This window comes from Cuculus canorus, chromosome Z (genome assembly GCF_017976375.1).
Source record: "Cuculus canorus isolate bCucCan1 chromosome Z, bCucCan1.pri, whole genome shotgun sequence".
Taxonomy (NCBI): Eukaryota; Metazoa; Chordata; class Aves; order Cuculiformes; family Cuculidae; genus Cuculus; species Cuculus canorus.
In genome coordinates this window covers 33,396,258-33,412,313 of record NC_071441.1, presented here as the reverse complement: position 1 = coordinate 33,412,313, position 16,056 = coordinate 33,396,258, and the positions used below count along the sequence as shown (strand labels likewise).

The 16,056-nt window shown below is 36.3% G+C and overlaps 1 protein-coding gene across 1 annotated transcript in view; it reads left to right on the top strand.

Annotated features, from left to right (window-relative positions):
- The window catches only part of FBXL17 (F-box and leucine rich repeat protein 17), a 272,702-nt gene that overhangs the window by 12,098 nt on the left and 244,548 nt on the right, over nucleotides 1-16,056 (top strand). Inside the window, exons 3-4 of the mRNA XM_054054142.1 lie at nucleotides 137-394; nucleotides 1,188-1,319. Coding sequence (XP_053910117.1) covers nucleotides 137-394; nucleotides 1,188-1,319 — 390 coding nt within the window. The remainder of the gene's footprint in view (nucleotides 1-136; nucleotides 395-1,187; nucleotides 1,320-16,056) is intronic.

The following is a 16,056-nucleotide window of genomic DNA, read 5'->3' as shown; positions in this document are numbered from 1 at the left end:
TATCTTGGACAACAAATCTTTTCATTCTCCCAACAGCTCATGGAAATATGTCTTACAAATAGTCATTTTTGTGATAATGAAATTAAAGATATTTATGAAAAAAGTTAAATTTGAATATCTGGATTTTCTTTTGCAGGTCACTGATGAGCTGTTGGAAAGGATTGCATCAAGAAGCCAGAATATTACTGAGATCAATATTTCTGATTGCCGCAATGTATCTGACATGGGAGTATGCATATTAGCAATTAAATGTCCTGGACTCCTAAGGTATACTGCCTACAGGTGTAAACAGCTTTCTGACACCTCTATTATTGCAGTTGCCTCTCAATGTCCTCTTCTTCAGAAAGTGCATGTAGGCAATCAAGACAGACTCACTGATGAAGGTTTAAAGCAGGTAACTGTCCATTCCACAAATTTCTTTTTTAAATTCAGTATCTTGCTTATTCTTATGAAGTGCAAAAAGGGACATAGAAGAAGGTACCCTGTTCTAGGATTTAATTAAAATCAAGTGATCTGTTCTAATTAAAAAAATTGTTTTAAGGGCATATTTTTTTTGGTGCAGTAAATGCCATTCTCTAGAGACTGTATGAACTTTTTAAATGTATTTTTAAATATATCCAGGGATTAACTGGTCCCTTTTGTAATGAAATTTTTAGTTTGACATCCTGTCCTCTTGCACTTAAACTCTGGCTAATAGACTTTTCCTGAGCTTTGCTGATATTTGGAACCAGTGTTTAAGTAATTTTTTTTTTTTTTGTGTCATGCAAGCCAAAGGTGACAGAGATCTTCGTTTGTTAGGCATGCAGGAAGTTTTCATCAACTTTATTTCTCCCTTTTGCTAAAGGAGCATTTAGAGTAAGCTAAATATGAAGTAATTATGTTAAATCAAATATGCCATTAATGGTCTAGCATACAGGCGTTGCTAGCTACTTATATATATTCCCTTACATATATGCTCTTAGCTCCATTTTGTTGAATTTAGTTAGCTTCATTTTGTCATATCTGTAATTACAGTATTTCTTGTTTGCATAGGGTACTAGTAAAAGCCTGTAAAAAAGTTAATTTTTAAGAGAGGGCAAATAAGCAGAAAGATGTCTTAATTCCTAGCTCCTCAGTTCAGTGAAGTTCTGTTATCTTTTCCTTTATTGTTTATTCTTCATTAATTACTTTGATACCATTAATTGCAGCTGGGTTCAAAATGCAGAGAACTGAAAGACATACATTTTGGGCAGTGTTACAAGATCTCGGATGAAGGAATGATCATTATAGCTAAAGGCTGCCTGAAGCTGCAAAGAATATACATGCAAGAGAACAAATTAGTAAGTACATGTCGGGTTTTTTTCACAGTGTTTTCTCTGTCCAGGCTTTGTCTTTATGTGTGTTTAAAACTTTCTTCTGAATAGCTGCCTTTTGGCAGTGAATTGCTTAAAAATGTTCTCTAGCTTTGAAAATTTAGGTTCTAGAGTGAGAGAGAGTTCAGAACTCAATGACGCTAAGAAAAAGTTGAACTAATGCTATTCCAGATGCACGGTAACTTTTGGATGGGAGGGAACATTCCAGGAGCAATTATTTGGGAAGTGCCTGATTTGCGTAGGAAAAACCTAGTCCACAAAGTATATTTCTTTTGTTTATACCAGTACGTTTTTTTCTGCAGTAAAAAGGGCAAACTTGCCTAAACTAAGAAGTGGTTTTGTTTCTTGACTTGCAAGTAACCTCATAATCTTTTCTTGAAATATGTCACTTTCTCATCAAGATGCGTCAGAGTAGTGTGCCTGTGCTAGTAGGAGTTGTTGAGGAGTAATTAAAACTGTAATATGTCCTAAATTATAAACAGTCTCTGAAATGATGAATTCTGGTGTTGAAAGCCAGTATCTATTAGATTACACTTGCTTAAATTTTTTATTTAGCTTCAAATAGGCAAACAGATACCAATGCCTAAGATGAGTCCTTTGAAAAGGTTTTCTACTTGAAAAAATAAAAAAAAAAACCACCCCTCAAAACCACACTTACTAGTTTAGATCGGATTGTGGGAAGTCGAAAAGAAGGAGGTAATGGCCAAAACTGAAATCCCAAAGTAGTTCAGATATACGAAAAGGAGTATGTCCCCTGCTCCTCTGTCAAAATAAAATATTGACTATTGTCAAAATAGTCCTTGTAATATTTATCCTAATGCATGAGAATATTTTAATTTAAAAAAAAAAAAAAAAAGAGAAATGAAAGTTCCAAGAAACCTGGAAGGAAAGGATACTGCTGCAAAAATTAACAGGAGAAAGGTGGGGAAGTTCAAAGTATTAATTCTCCTTGAATGTGAAAGAAAGAAATTTACACTGAATAGAGTTGATTTAACTATTAAGGCAGATATTCTTCGTTCAGCACTGGAGAAGCATTGGGATTTGTCTTCAGAGTGCTTCTACCCAAGAGTGATTTCAGAGAACTTTATACACAGAGATGTCTTCATATTCATAGTTTTTCCTTGAAATGACAAACGCACCTTATTCCTGGAACCTCATTGCATGTCTAGGGACTTAAAATTAATCCCATCCTTAGTCGTTAAAGCTTGGCTATAGCTGAGCAGTTAGTCTTAATGACGCTGGGGGAGAGGTAGATAAGGGTCATTATTGTTATCTTAGTCGTTAATCTTGTTTTAACACCTTGCAGTTGACATTCCGTCCAACCATTTATCAATCACCATTTCAGTTCTCCCCTTTTCAAGGCCTTTGCAAAAAAAAGTTACAGTAGGTCTTCTTCATTTAATTTTTTCCTAAAATAGTTTCCTGATTCTACTGCATGTCTGATCTGATTTCTTTTCCATGTTTAATAATCTCCTGCTGTTCACTGACAACACCAAAATGCACATTGAAAAACTATACAGGTTAACAGAATTAATAATGCAAATGCCACAACACAAAAAGAAAAAGTTGTTTTAATGAGGATAAATTTGGAACCTGAGATGTAAACCAAGAAAGATCTGTACCTTCCTGCACTTGTATGGAGTTAAGAAGTCCATACAAATCTTCATAGAGGTTTCTACAGTTGGAGATTGATTGGTCAAATTGAAGTAACACGTGCCCTCAAAATCAAAACAGGTATGGTGTCTTGATAACAGATAATCAGTTTCGGCTCTGTTTTCTAAAGCTGCTTCATGAGATTGTTAGAATCTTCATTTCAAGATTCAAGGCCTCCGAAACTCTGGAAACTGCCTGGCAGAGGGACCTGGAGGTGTTGATTGACAGTTTACTGAACATGAGCCAGCAGTGTGCCCAGGTGGCCAAGAAAGCCAACAGCATCGTGGCTTGTATCAGAAGTAGTGTGGCCGGCAGGACTAGGGAAGTGACTGTGACCCTGTACTCAGCACTGGTGGCGCTGCACTCTGAATCCTGTGTTCAGTTTTGGGCCCCTCACTGTAAGGAAGACATCCAGGTCCAGAGAAGAGCTACGAAACTGGTGAAGGGGCTGGAGAACAAGCCTTATGAGCAGTGGCTGAGGGAACTGGTGGTGGTTAGCCTGGAGAACAGGAGGCTGAGGGGAGGCCTTATTCCTGTCTACAACTACCTGAAAGGAGGCTGTAGAGAGGTGAGTGTTGGCTTCTCCTAAGTGATAGGTGATAGGACAAGAGGGAATGGCCTCAAGCTGCGTCAGGGGCAGTTAAATCGGACATTGGGAAAAAATTCTTCACAGTAAGGGTTATCAAGCACTGAAACAGGCTACCCAGGGAGGTGGTTGAGTCACCATCCCTGGAGGTATTTGAAAGGTGGGTGGATGATGTGCTTAGGGATAGGATTTAGTAATGGACAGGTATGGTTGGAGTTGATCTCAAAGGTCTTTTCCAGCCTTATGATTCTATGATATGTCCTACAGGGAAAAGCTTCTGGCCAACCTGAGAAAGTATGTGTTAATACTAATAAATACCAGTACCCCCCTTTTCTCAGGAGAGAAATCTATTTGCATTTCTATTTACCATTTTCTTACTCGATTGTTTATAGAGAACATCTCTGCCCCTGTGGGTTTTTCTGATCATCTTAGACCAATTTCCATAGTACTCCTGATAGTACTATTTGTCCATCTGGAACATAAAACCACCCATCATTTCCTTCTCTTCCTGCCATATCGTTAATTAGGTTTCTATCTTCCTTTGAATATTTTTCCAATTTTATATCAGAATCAGGAATTTGAAGCTTACCATTTAGAATCAAAGCAGATATTACTTCTACCTTTTCTGTGGCCTTCCTGGCCTCCAGATCTGCTAATTTGTTACCAATTTCCTGGTCAGTATTACCTGTTTGATGCCCTTTACAGTGCATGATAGCCACTTCCTCTGGAAGATTTACGGCTTCCAGCAATTTTAAGATTCTGTTTAATGTGTCTTCCTTGGGCAGTAAGGAGTCCATTCCAGTGCTCGAGTTAAGGCAATTATTTCAGATTTCTGGGCTGATGGTTTGGCCTTCATCACTTCTCTGGTGTTGGTCACAGTATACCCAGCTTGCAATGTCCTTGCTTCATAAAGCTGCTTCCATTGGTGTACCAGGAATCTTCCGCATCGATAAGCGGTTCTTTTAGATCTGAATGGCTGGAATATACTGTCTTCATCGTCTTTAGGCAAACATACCACTGGTTCCAAAATTACTTCACTAAGGAAAGATGCTGGATTCATGATGTTAGTGAAAATAACCAGAATGGCTTTGAAACATTGGGGATACCTTAAGCTGGGGCTTTCATCAGTTCCTTAATTGTAATGCCCTTCTTGCCTCCCTGGTCGATGACAATTTTAATGATCCCAATCGGATGTTATTTCAGTAGTTCATACAGTGGTTTTACTAAGACTCCACGGTTATATATCCATAAATGACATCAACCTGTCATTCCCAGAAAGATTCTGAGCTCTTTTACCATCCCCAGTGCGGGTGTGCACTAATTAGCTTCCTTCTGGTCTGTCCCGAACTCCCTTTGTCATCCGGAGATGGTCCATTGTACGTGTACACAGTCTTTAGTTTGTAGCTATCAGAAGGTTATCCACATACTGCAGCAGGGTTCTGGTTTGAAATGGAGTATTCCAGGTTTCCAGATCTTGAGCAAGCTGATTCCCAAAAATAGTTGGGCTGTTCATAAAACCTTGAGGGAATATTGTCCAGCTTAGTTATGTTTTTTAACCAATTTCAGGATTTTCTCATTCAAAGGCAAATAATTTTTTTGCTTTCTGGAAAGGCCCTGAAGGGGGCCTTCCAGTACCTGATATAGGTGTACGTTGGTTATCAGGAAGTAATAGATACCAATCAATCATCCATATACAACCTAGACAAAGCTCACAATTATTTCCACAACAAAACAAATACAATTTTATACAAATATCCAATCCCACAAAAATAACACACAACAGAGTAAAGTTAACTTGAATAATTCAAACCAGCATATAGAAACCAAATATTCACACAAACTTCCATACAGCTCCAGTTCCTTTGGTTAATATCGCCTTTACAACTGAGACCTCCTGAACAAACTGACAGAAACCAGATACTCACATGAATTTTCACAATTATTATCACTTTTACAAACCTTTGTTTTCAAAATAAGTAAATCTTCATTCTCTGAAATCAAAATAGTCTGTGGCCAGAAAAGTACGCTTGGCGTACGAGAGTTTGGTTTGTGTATTTGAAGATCATAGATTCAGTCTGCTGTAGGAAGAAGACTTCTTTTACTTACTGCCACCCCTTTTTAAACAGCTTCTCTGTAAATACTGTAAATTTGGTCTGTGTATTTTGGTTTTTTTTTAACATGTTTCTATTATTTCACCTTTTTCAGAGGTGCTCAGAATCATATGACTCTTACAAGCAATTTATATTAATTTCAAAATGTGTAGTCCATTATAGATGGTACACGGTGGCCAGATTTTCATGTAGGCTTGTCTCAGACTGAATTTTATGCTTGAAAGATACATGTTTACATAAGCTACTAGCAGCTAAATAATGCTTTTGAGTGTTACTTTACAGTGAAATGTGGATGAGGTAGCACAGTTCAGTTGCTACATCTGTTGCTAAGTAACCCCATTATCAGTCTGCTAAGCAGAAGCACAGAAAGAAGATTTTATGTTCTGATTGTTTAATATACTAGGCATTTCACAGAAAAATAGACCCTTTCCTTTCTTTGAAATGCTGATTATGTCACGATAATGAAAGCTGCCAATAACAAACGGGTACAAAGGATGTGTGAGGAAAAAGTTAACATCGTAAGGCTAACAGCAACACAATGTGGTTGTTGTTTTCATAACTATTTATGAAACATATTTTAAAATATGTTTATTTTTCCTGTGTACTTTGAATGGAAGAGTTATGATGTGCAAAACCTCTTTTGTGAAGCATACTGTTCAAATTGGGAAAAAAAATAGCTGCAGGACTTACGAAGCATGCCAGTATGTTGAGTCGTCTTTCCTTATCTGTCCTCAAGCAGATGATACCATCAAGCAATCTCACAGAAATTCAGTGTAAGTGGAAGAACAGATCATAGCTCTGTCCACACAAAACTAGGAAATCTCCTAGCTTCTTAGTTGAGTTTACTTGGACTTCTTATTTTATGGTCGTGGCTGGAACTGAATAGTATAACTTTCGTGTTTGCCTCGTGAATGTGAATGAAGCTGGCTACATGCAGTACTCTGAGACTTGGAGTGGGACTGTACTTTACCTGAATTGTCAAGGAAAATTAACTCTTCTCATTGCAGTCTTCTCTAGAGGAATGGAGCCCAAAAAGGTTTTAAAGCTTTTGTGACTTCTGAGAGAGAGGTGCAGAATGACTTTATGACGGCAGTGCACCCAAAAGGAATAATTGCCCTCAGAAGCAATTCAATACATGCAGTGTGTAAATTCTCCATTTTCTTGTTTTAGACTATACTGATTTGGGAGTTACATTTTAGAGCTGGAAAAAACCTTCTCCACATAACTGCATTGCTTGTGGTTTAGTAAAAGCACTAATTTCTTTTTCATTGCTTTTCCTTAACTGAGTGACTCGATGGCTAAAATTATAATGCAGTGGGTGCTGAAGCTTAGTAGGCAAGAGTTTGTACCTCCCTATTCCACCTAGTCTGTGTGTGTGTGTTTTCATGTTGAATTAGATGTAGTTGAGAAGTGGAGGAAGACGGAAGTTTAGATATCATAACAGGATGACAGCATTCCTACCTCTACTTTTTTACCTTCCTGTCTTTCCTCTTTTTCAAGCTGGCTTAGGGCCAGATGGAAAAAAATACTGCAACAAAGCTACTACTGTGGGAATGCTGGCAGCGTTTCTCCCTTTCCAGTAAAATGATCTAGTGAAGTAGATGGCTTAAAGACAAATAATTTGTCTGATAGTTCCCAGATACTTTAATTAAGATAGTTATGGCCACTAACTTGCCCGTGTGTCTGATTCCTTTTTGTTTTATAACTCTGTCCAAGAGCAGTGTCTGTTGCAAGTGGAGAGTTTTTCAGAATAACCAAATTTTGGCCCAGCTGGCGGCGTGTTTGATGTTTTTTGCATACTCAATGTGTGATAACACTTTCATAGTAAATATTTTACAGGTAATTATTTAATGATGGTTTTAAAGATGAGTATTCTGTAAGGGTTCTGCCCACCTTTGCAGTTTGTAGCAGATAGTACATAGTAGAAATTCATGTTAACCGTGACACTACATTTGATAGAAATTATAATACTTAATATGTTTGAATGGTTCACTTTTTAATTTCAGTAAAAAAGTAAATTAAGATAGACTAAAAGATTTCCATTTTATGTCATATGATTAAATACATAACCCTTTAAACATTGACTGGAATCAACCTAGTATGAAAATGTGTAGGACAAAACATTTTTGATCCTTTTTTGTAATAATTGCAGCATAATTAATATGATATATTTATCGTTAAATGTTTAACTGAGGTTCTGTCTACCCACCCGTTTCCCACTACCACCCTCCTCTACCTTCTTGAATTTGGAAAGCAGTTCTCTCACAAAACACTTAGTTCAGCAGCATGCCAGAAGGACTTTGTGGATGGCTCAGGGCAAATGGGGACTGGACAGAATACTTTGAGTTTAGTCCAGGTGAAATATTTGAGGAGATAAGTCAGTATTATGAAGCATATAAATTGCACATCATCTCATGATGTGAACTATTAAAGTGGAGAATATAAAGAAATAACTTACTTTTTCACTGGTAACAAGTAAATGAAAGAGAATTTTCGGAGAAAATATCTCTAGAGTATATGATTTCCTTGCCGTTCCACCCCTCCCAACATGTTCTATATGCTATTTCAATTTCTACATACAGCTGCTTATAACTCTTCTACTTGGAGAAACTCCAGAAAAAGGATTGTTTTTTTATGGTGCTTCATGAATACTTTACCAAAATACTAACTAGCTTATTTCATTGTTTTGAGGTTTTGAAAAGAACTATAGTTGTTCCAGACTTTTCCAGGTTTCCTGATTTCTCCCCCTCATTTTATTTATTTTTTTTTTTGCATTGAAAACACTATGTTCTTCAGGGTATTGCTGGTTTTCTCTGTAGACTCAGAATGTATATACAGGACTATTTACTTCCCAAGCACATGCATGCTTATTAAAGATGATGCTAATAATGAGATTGATTTCTCTATTGTAGCCTTAGACGATGATGTTTCATCTTCTATCAATTATTAAATTAGAGCTTTCTAAAGAAAAACCTCCTTACAGTTGACACTGTTGGTAGAGTTCACTAGCGATAAAGTCTATCTTGTATTTTAGTTTGCCAGACACGATATATATGCATCAAAAACTACCAATGTACTATAAAAATATTTGATGCTTTAAGATGGAATTGAATAAATGTACTGAAACTAAGCTGAAATATGGAAAAACATGCTTTCGTAACAACTGGTTGAGACATCTGTTCAGTATTAAAAGCTCTGTTGGAAAGTTAGTCTTTCAATAAGCTTCCCTTCTTGAACATTCACTTTGTTCACTTTTACAACAAAATAAAATAGTTCAGTCATTTCTTCAGAAATCTAACTGATGCAGCCCTACTTGTCGGAGTTTGAATATTTGCTTATTTGTTTAGAACTGTTGCATTTGACTTGGGCACTTCTTGTAATATAGTTTCTAAGATAAAACTTTCATGCTGAGTTTGAAGTTAATAAAGGGGGGGGAAAGTGAACATGTGTGCTTGTGCATAGATATATATTTGCTGTAAAGGCATTTGAACTATTATGCAGGTCTCAGGCTCTTATTTTCTGTATAAATGTTTCTGCAAAGAGTCTGGCAATGAGTACGATGCTTTTTCATTACCCCTAGGTGGCAATATTGACTTTGTAGTGCTAACAGATCTTTGAGTCCTTGCTATAGTGAATTACCAATACACAGCAGATAACTTATGAATATTTTGCTGGTTCTGCAGATTCTGCTTTCTGTTTGGCTCAGCTGCCAGGACCGCTGTCTAAGTAGTTTTTAAATCTATGTATTTATATAATAATAATATATAATGTCTGTTTTTATATAAGTACTTAAAATATAACAAAGCTTATTCAACTAAATAGTGTTTGCCTCTTACGGTGTAGTTATGTGTATTCTTACTGAGGCATTTGAAGAGGTTTGCTCTGTGTAGTTCATTAAATATTACAAAAAAGGAAGGAGAAAACTGATATGATTTTTTGACATTGTGGGATATTTTGTGCTCTAAAATGGAATGAGTTCAAAGAATGTACAATGGAAATATGTATATCTTCGAACAGGTTGCCCAGAGAGGTGATAGTGCCCTACCACTGGAAACATTCACAGTTAAGTTGGATGAGACTGAGCAGCCTAATCTAGTTGAAGATGTCACTGCTCATTGCAGAAGGGGTGGAGTAGCTGACCTTTAAAGGTCCCTTCCAACTCAAACCATTCTGTGATCTACACTAGGTATACTGAGTATGAAGTGAATGAGTTGACGAACCGCTACTGGAGATTCTGAGCAAAACCTTGGAGAAAACCAGCTGTTTTTCTTTGATTTGCTTTTCACTCATTCCTAAATTGGACCACCTTCTGCAAAGATAATGCAGTTTTGAACTTGTGGCTTCTTAAAGGCCTAGAACATTCCTTCTGGGGGTATGTATTTAGGAACAGGAACACTGGCAACTTTGCTTTTTGAAGCAGATTGTATGTGCACTCTTCTCTAATAGCATGGGTTTTCTTATTGTACTACATTCGTTTTTGTCTTTTAATAATGTAAACCAAAAGTACTTGAAATCTCTCACTCTTCCAGTATATTTCAAGGATGTGTGTCAGAGAAGCAAACTAATTCCTGTAAAGTCCTTGATGTCACATAAATTAGGAGCCCCAAAAGTAGTAATTTTGAGCTTAATGCTTAACATCACGTTTTGGGTTTTAAATGCAGTACCTCAAGTTATATTGAAAATATTTTTCTGTGTTGTATTGTTAATAAGATATGTTATATCTGGAGGAGGAAATTCTTGAGTTGCAGAGTGTAGGCTTTGGTTTTCTCTTGTTTTTTGGGGTTTTTTTTTTATCCCTTGCTAATGCTTTTGTCTTCTTTTGTTTTACGATTTCTGTTGCCCATCTTCCCTTGCCTTTAAAATATTTGTCTTCATTAGGGAAACTTTGTATTTAAGCAGGTAAAAGAAAATTTCATTTTAAAATTAATTCAGTAATTCAGTGTTTGTGAAACTCTTCAGACTGACAGCACTGGAAACTGAAGTCCTGTTTTGATCCACTAAACAGGTACAGCATGAGCAGCAGCAGCAAGCGCAAGCTTCACTCCGTTGTCCCACCAAAGTGCTGCAAACCCTGACCTAGAGGAGAGAACTCTGGCAAGGGTTGAGAGCCTTGTTCAGTCTCCATGCTCACCCAGTCATTTGGCTGTCAATGGGAGTGCCTATTTGTGATAGTGGATAGATATCCACATCCCAAAAGCACCAGGAACTGAACTTAAAACACCTGTTTATTTAATAAAAACTACTGACTGTCTGTCAAATGATTTGAGTTACCAGAGACCTGGGCCCCTGGTAGAAGTGTATGGCTCTGTGTCGCATTACTAGTTCCCTAGTTCAGTCTCTTAATAAACAATAGTGCAGCTTTTTTATATTATGTACTATGCAGAAACAAAATGTGTATACAAACTGTGATTTTCTTGTAAAGCTAGTTGCCTATCCCTTTCAAATGCTTCACTGTGTGTATAGATACATTAGGTTAATAAGATCAGCTGTGTAGTTTCACTGCTCTGTGTTGGTTTTTTTGTTCATATATACATGATAAAAACATTTAAGAACTGGGGTTGTGATATGTATTGGATTAATTATGTTTTTGATGTCTTGTTAGGGTACACGTGGTAGTTTAATGGATGTACTATACAGTTTAAAAAACTTTCACTTTTTATAATTCTTCAGGCTGTAATTTGCCAATTTTTATGAATATTCTATGTATAAAAATGTAATGTAGGCACCATAAATTAATGTAATGACGAAGAGCTGAGGGACGAAGTAAAATAGAAGTGGAAAAGTGGCTGATGCAGAATTTTATTCTACTTCTTGGTCAGCATTTTAAGGTGATTATTCATTTAATACTTGCAGATTTTATATTTTGCATAGTTTTAGAAAAGGTTAAATACATTGATTTATACATTCGATTGACGTTTGCTAATGCCTACACATTAACAACTAGAGTGTTACTGAACTTGTACATCAAACTCACAAAATACTGTAACAAATAATCCTAATATTGAAGATTCAGGTACTAAAAATCCAAACAGATGGAGGTAATGTGAAAAACCTAAAAGCAACCTACAAGCAAATTGCAGCTAGGTGGAAGTTTTAAATATAAGTCAATTTGTATGCTTTCTGTACAGTTATTGGAAGACACACTGCATATTGTAATAGAAATACACAATAAAACAATGGCAGTATTATAGGTTATTTCTATGTTTCTAGAGCATGCAATATTTTTCTTTTAAGCACACTGTCAAACTGCAAAAAGAAAGTTAAAATATAAGTAATAGCCAGGTCATAAGATGGCCCTATGATTTCTTTACTGTTACAGTATTTTGTCTAATTTGACCAGTTAGCATTTTATGTAGAAAGAATGAGTGTAAGTAAAAGCAAATTAATAGAAAGTTGCAGTAGCACATTGCCTTCAAAGGAGGCTTTTACTGAAGCTATAAAACCTCTATAATAATACCTAACTGCTATACTGAAAAAGATGTATGCAGTGAAATTTTATATATATATATATATATATATTTATTTCCTCTGGATTCCGGTAATTAATAAATTTTATGAGAAAATTTATGCTTTGGTCTACTTATTGAAATAATGATAAGTTGTTACTGAACTAAGAAAATTTTTGAATTTGAGTATGCAGGGTGGATATGTAACGTCCATTAAAATTTAATTGAGCTTGTAGGCACTTATTTGTGGGTTTTGGTGGGTTTTTTAAATTTGTTTTGTGTTTTTTTCTTTTGTTGTTGAAAAAGTTATTTGAGCTTTTTGATTCTTTGAAATATTCATAGTTAATTGCCATTTGGATCAATGGTCCAAATTTTGTTGTGCTACTTTAGTCACAAACACAATTCCATGATACTAAAGTGAAAAATCTTTCCACGTGGTTTAACAGAATGTGTGCTGCTTGAAAGTAGCCACCTAAATGGAGTTCTAACAAGTGTCTTCAATTTCTGTAGGTTTGTTTTTTTTGAGGGGGTAAGGGATGGATTTGGTTCTGGTTTTTTTTTCAATCTAGTGATCTACTACAGGCTTTTCCAAGTAGTTGGGTGCACCAAAATATTTACTTGTTTGTGCATATGGTACAGGGCAAATGGAGTGGGCATGGAGAATGACCTGCTTAAATTGTCATGAATACTGCAACTTCAGTGCCCCAGATGTTTAAATCTTTGGATTTACGCTTAGCTGAAAGCTTTTCATTGCATATTTATCATCCATATATAAACCTGTTTTTGGTGTTCTGTGTTTTACACAATTTCATCGTCCTAGGAATTCCAGCCTTATTTATTGTATAATTTCCTGTAGACTTTCAAATGCCATTGTTGTTCTTATCCAGAACACTAATGCTTAAACTCTGCCTAATATTTAGACATAGGTACTGTTTTACTTATATTAGCTAAGTGACCATCCTGTTCTGCCTTTCAGAGCTGTGTGCAGCTTTGCACCGGTGTTTTTCCCGATGTCCTTAGCCTAACTGTTCCTCCTTTCTTCTGTTCTGTATCTTAATATTTTTTTATTATTTTCCCTATATTAATTGTTTGAAAGTTTGTTGTGTTTGGAGCTTACCTAAAGTTTGTGTTGCTGGTGTGGTCTTCAGGCACCAGGTTGTGACATTCCTGTGACATGCAGAAATTATCATTTTCTTAAAATATCATATTATTTTTAAATCTAAGTTTTTCAAAGGTTGGGGATTATCAATATATGTCTGTCTGAAGCACAAATGCATGAGTACATACCAAACTAACCACAGCAGTGTTTTTTTAAGTGTACTGTTTTTGACTGGGACAAATTTCTTGTTAGTAGCTTGTATGGTGCTACGTGTTGGATTTGTGTCTAGAACAGTGCAGCACTTACACAAAGCCAGGGCCTTCTCTGCTTCTCACATTGCTCCACCAGTGAGTAGGGTGAGGGTGCACAAGAAGGTGGGAGAGAACACAGTCAACACAGCAGACCCCAACTGATATCCCAGACTATATGACATCGTGCTCAGCAATCAATCTGAGGGAAGAAGGAGGAAGAAGAGATGTTCAGAGTTAAAAAAATTGCCTTTTCAAGTGATCATGAGTATGATGAAGTCCCTGCTTTCGTGGAGGTGGCTGAAAACTGAGTTGTGGATGGGAAGTAGTGAATGAATTCCTTAATTTTGCTTTGCCTGCACTTGCAGCTTTGGCTTTACATATTTAAACTATCTTTTTCTCATCCCATGAGTTTTCTCACTGTTACCCTTCTATTCTTCCCCCATGCTACTCAGGGCAGTGAACATGTAACTGTGGGGCTGAACTGATTACCAGAGTTTGCCCACGACAGCGGAAAAAGTTGTGCTGGTGTTCTGTATTCTACCACTTTGATAAAATCATAAGACTTGTTTGAGAATATTTTCTGTATAAACTGAAAATATGAATTAGAAAAAATATGTTAGAAAATTATGGTGGAAAAGATCAAATGTGAATGTTAAGTATTTCTTTTTGTAACTTTTTTTCTGCTTAAACGTCTGAAAATGTCTGAAAATGTCTGAGCTTTGCATGAGAAGAAACGGAAAACAGTAATAACACTTTGAAGGGTGAAAAAAAGCAGTTCTTACTGTTAATATTATCTAACTAGTACTTAAATGTGGAAGGGTGGCATTGGTATTTGGAGGGCTAATCTATACGAAAAATAGTTAAGTTTGTTCCTGTTGGGCTTCAGAGCGGTTACTTGAGGAGGAAACAAACACATGCAAATAAATGCTCTGAAATGGACTTGCTTTACTGGTAAGAGGTGGCTTGGAAAAAAAAAAAAGGCAACTAGCTAGCCTGTATAACTTAATGTTTTACCTCTAGATATGAATGCTGTGTAGTGTGAGCTCATTAGCAATGACAAGCTATGGCAAATTTCTGCAAAACAATGTTTGGTGCAAGGAATCAGTTCCGCTGCTTGCTGCTTATGTGACTTTTCCACTGTTCTGACCTGCGTGATCTCAACCTGCAGAGTGGTGGATGTTAAAAATGAGTAGTTTTTCGCGGAGTTCATAAGCTGAGCTCACTGTGCAGTGAGCTTGAGAAGGAATGGATATGTGAAGCAGCAGGGCTGATGTAAGGTCAGGAGTGTGCTTGAGGGTAAGCAGGAGTGGGCAGCTGTGGTTTGTTAAGATAGACTTACTGTTTCATTAAATCCAGATTCTGAGAACTCCCCCATACTAAAAAAATAATTGTAAGGTTCTCACAAAGTATTTTGTTCTCTCTCCGCCCCCCTAAAATGTTTTTGTTAAATGTAAGCCAATAGGCCTGCTTTAAAGTGAGTGAGTATGTAATGGCAACTGCAGTTTTCCAGATTTCCTGTGACTACTTCCAAGGACTGCATTTTCACAGTGATGATTGCACAGTCAAACAGAACTGCTGTTAAAGGCATATCTATGCCTCTGCTATTGTCTCCCTTATTAACACAAACATAGCATGCCTGAGGGGTTTATTTATAGACCTTCTGTGTTTGGATACGTTACACTTCTGATGCTCTGTGATTTTGTGCCAGGGGTAGCGTTAGCCAGTTTACTGCAGTCAGGCTTTGCCGTGAGAGTGTAGTTGTTACAGAGGAGATGTTTACTTCGTAGAGAATTTGTTCCATGTTTAGAGACATTTTGCAATTTTGAAAAGAGAATATTATAAAAGCGGTTTGCCTCAATGCTTTTTAAAACTTTTTCTTAGTTATTTAAAATAGGTGAAAAATTAAAGTTCTATTTTGCACTGAAGTGGTCTAATTTTTAAATTTTTTTTAGAGGGGAGAGGAGTGATAGCTGCTAACCTTGTGCAGCCTCTTGAAAATACTGAAGATTGCTTGAGTGTATAGAGAATACCATTACTGTCTAATATGAGTAAGAGCCTTGTAAGCCTTCTTTAAACAGGGTTATTTCCACACTTACTACATAAATCTGTTTAAAATGTAGTTGTTATTTCATAAAAATGTGAAGAATTTCTGTGATTTTAGGTGTTTCTGAAAATAGTGGTGGATACTTTAGAAATCTGTATTTTATGTATTTCAGAACAGCTGTCTGTAGTATCATTTTTCTTCTGTTTCAGTACTGCCTGTTACATCTCACGGTGTCTTAGAAAATGTTATTTTCCTTGAGGTGTCATTTTTGTGAGAATATCCTGGTTTTCTTTTTTGTTTTTAAATGTCTCTTAGCACTGTGCAGTTTGAAAGGCACTCTAGTGTTCTGCTTGCTCATAAACGATAGTTTCTCCAGATTTTGAATTATTTTCAATGGATTTTTAGTTACAAATAAGCATTGCAGTGCATTTAGTGAGAGAAATTGTATGTATTTGACTCAAAGTTGTCGCAGTATGTATGTCTTTTAAATATTCTTTGCCTTTTTTTTTTTCGT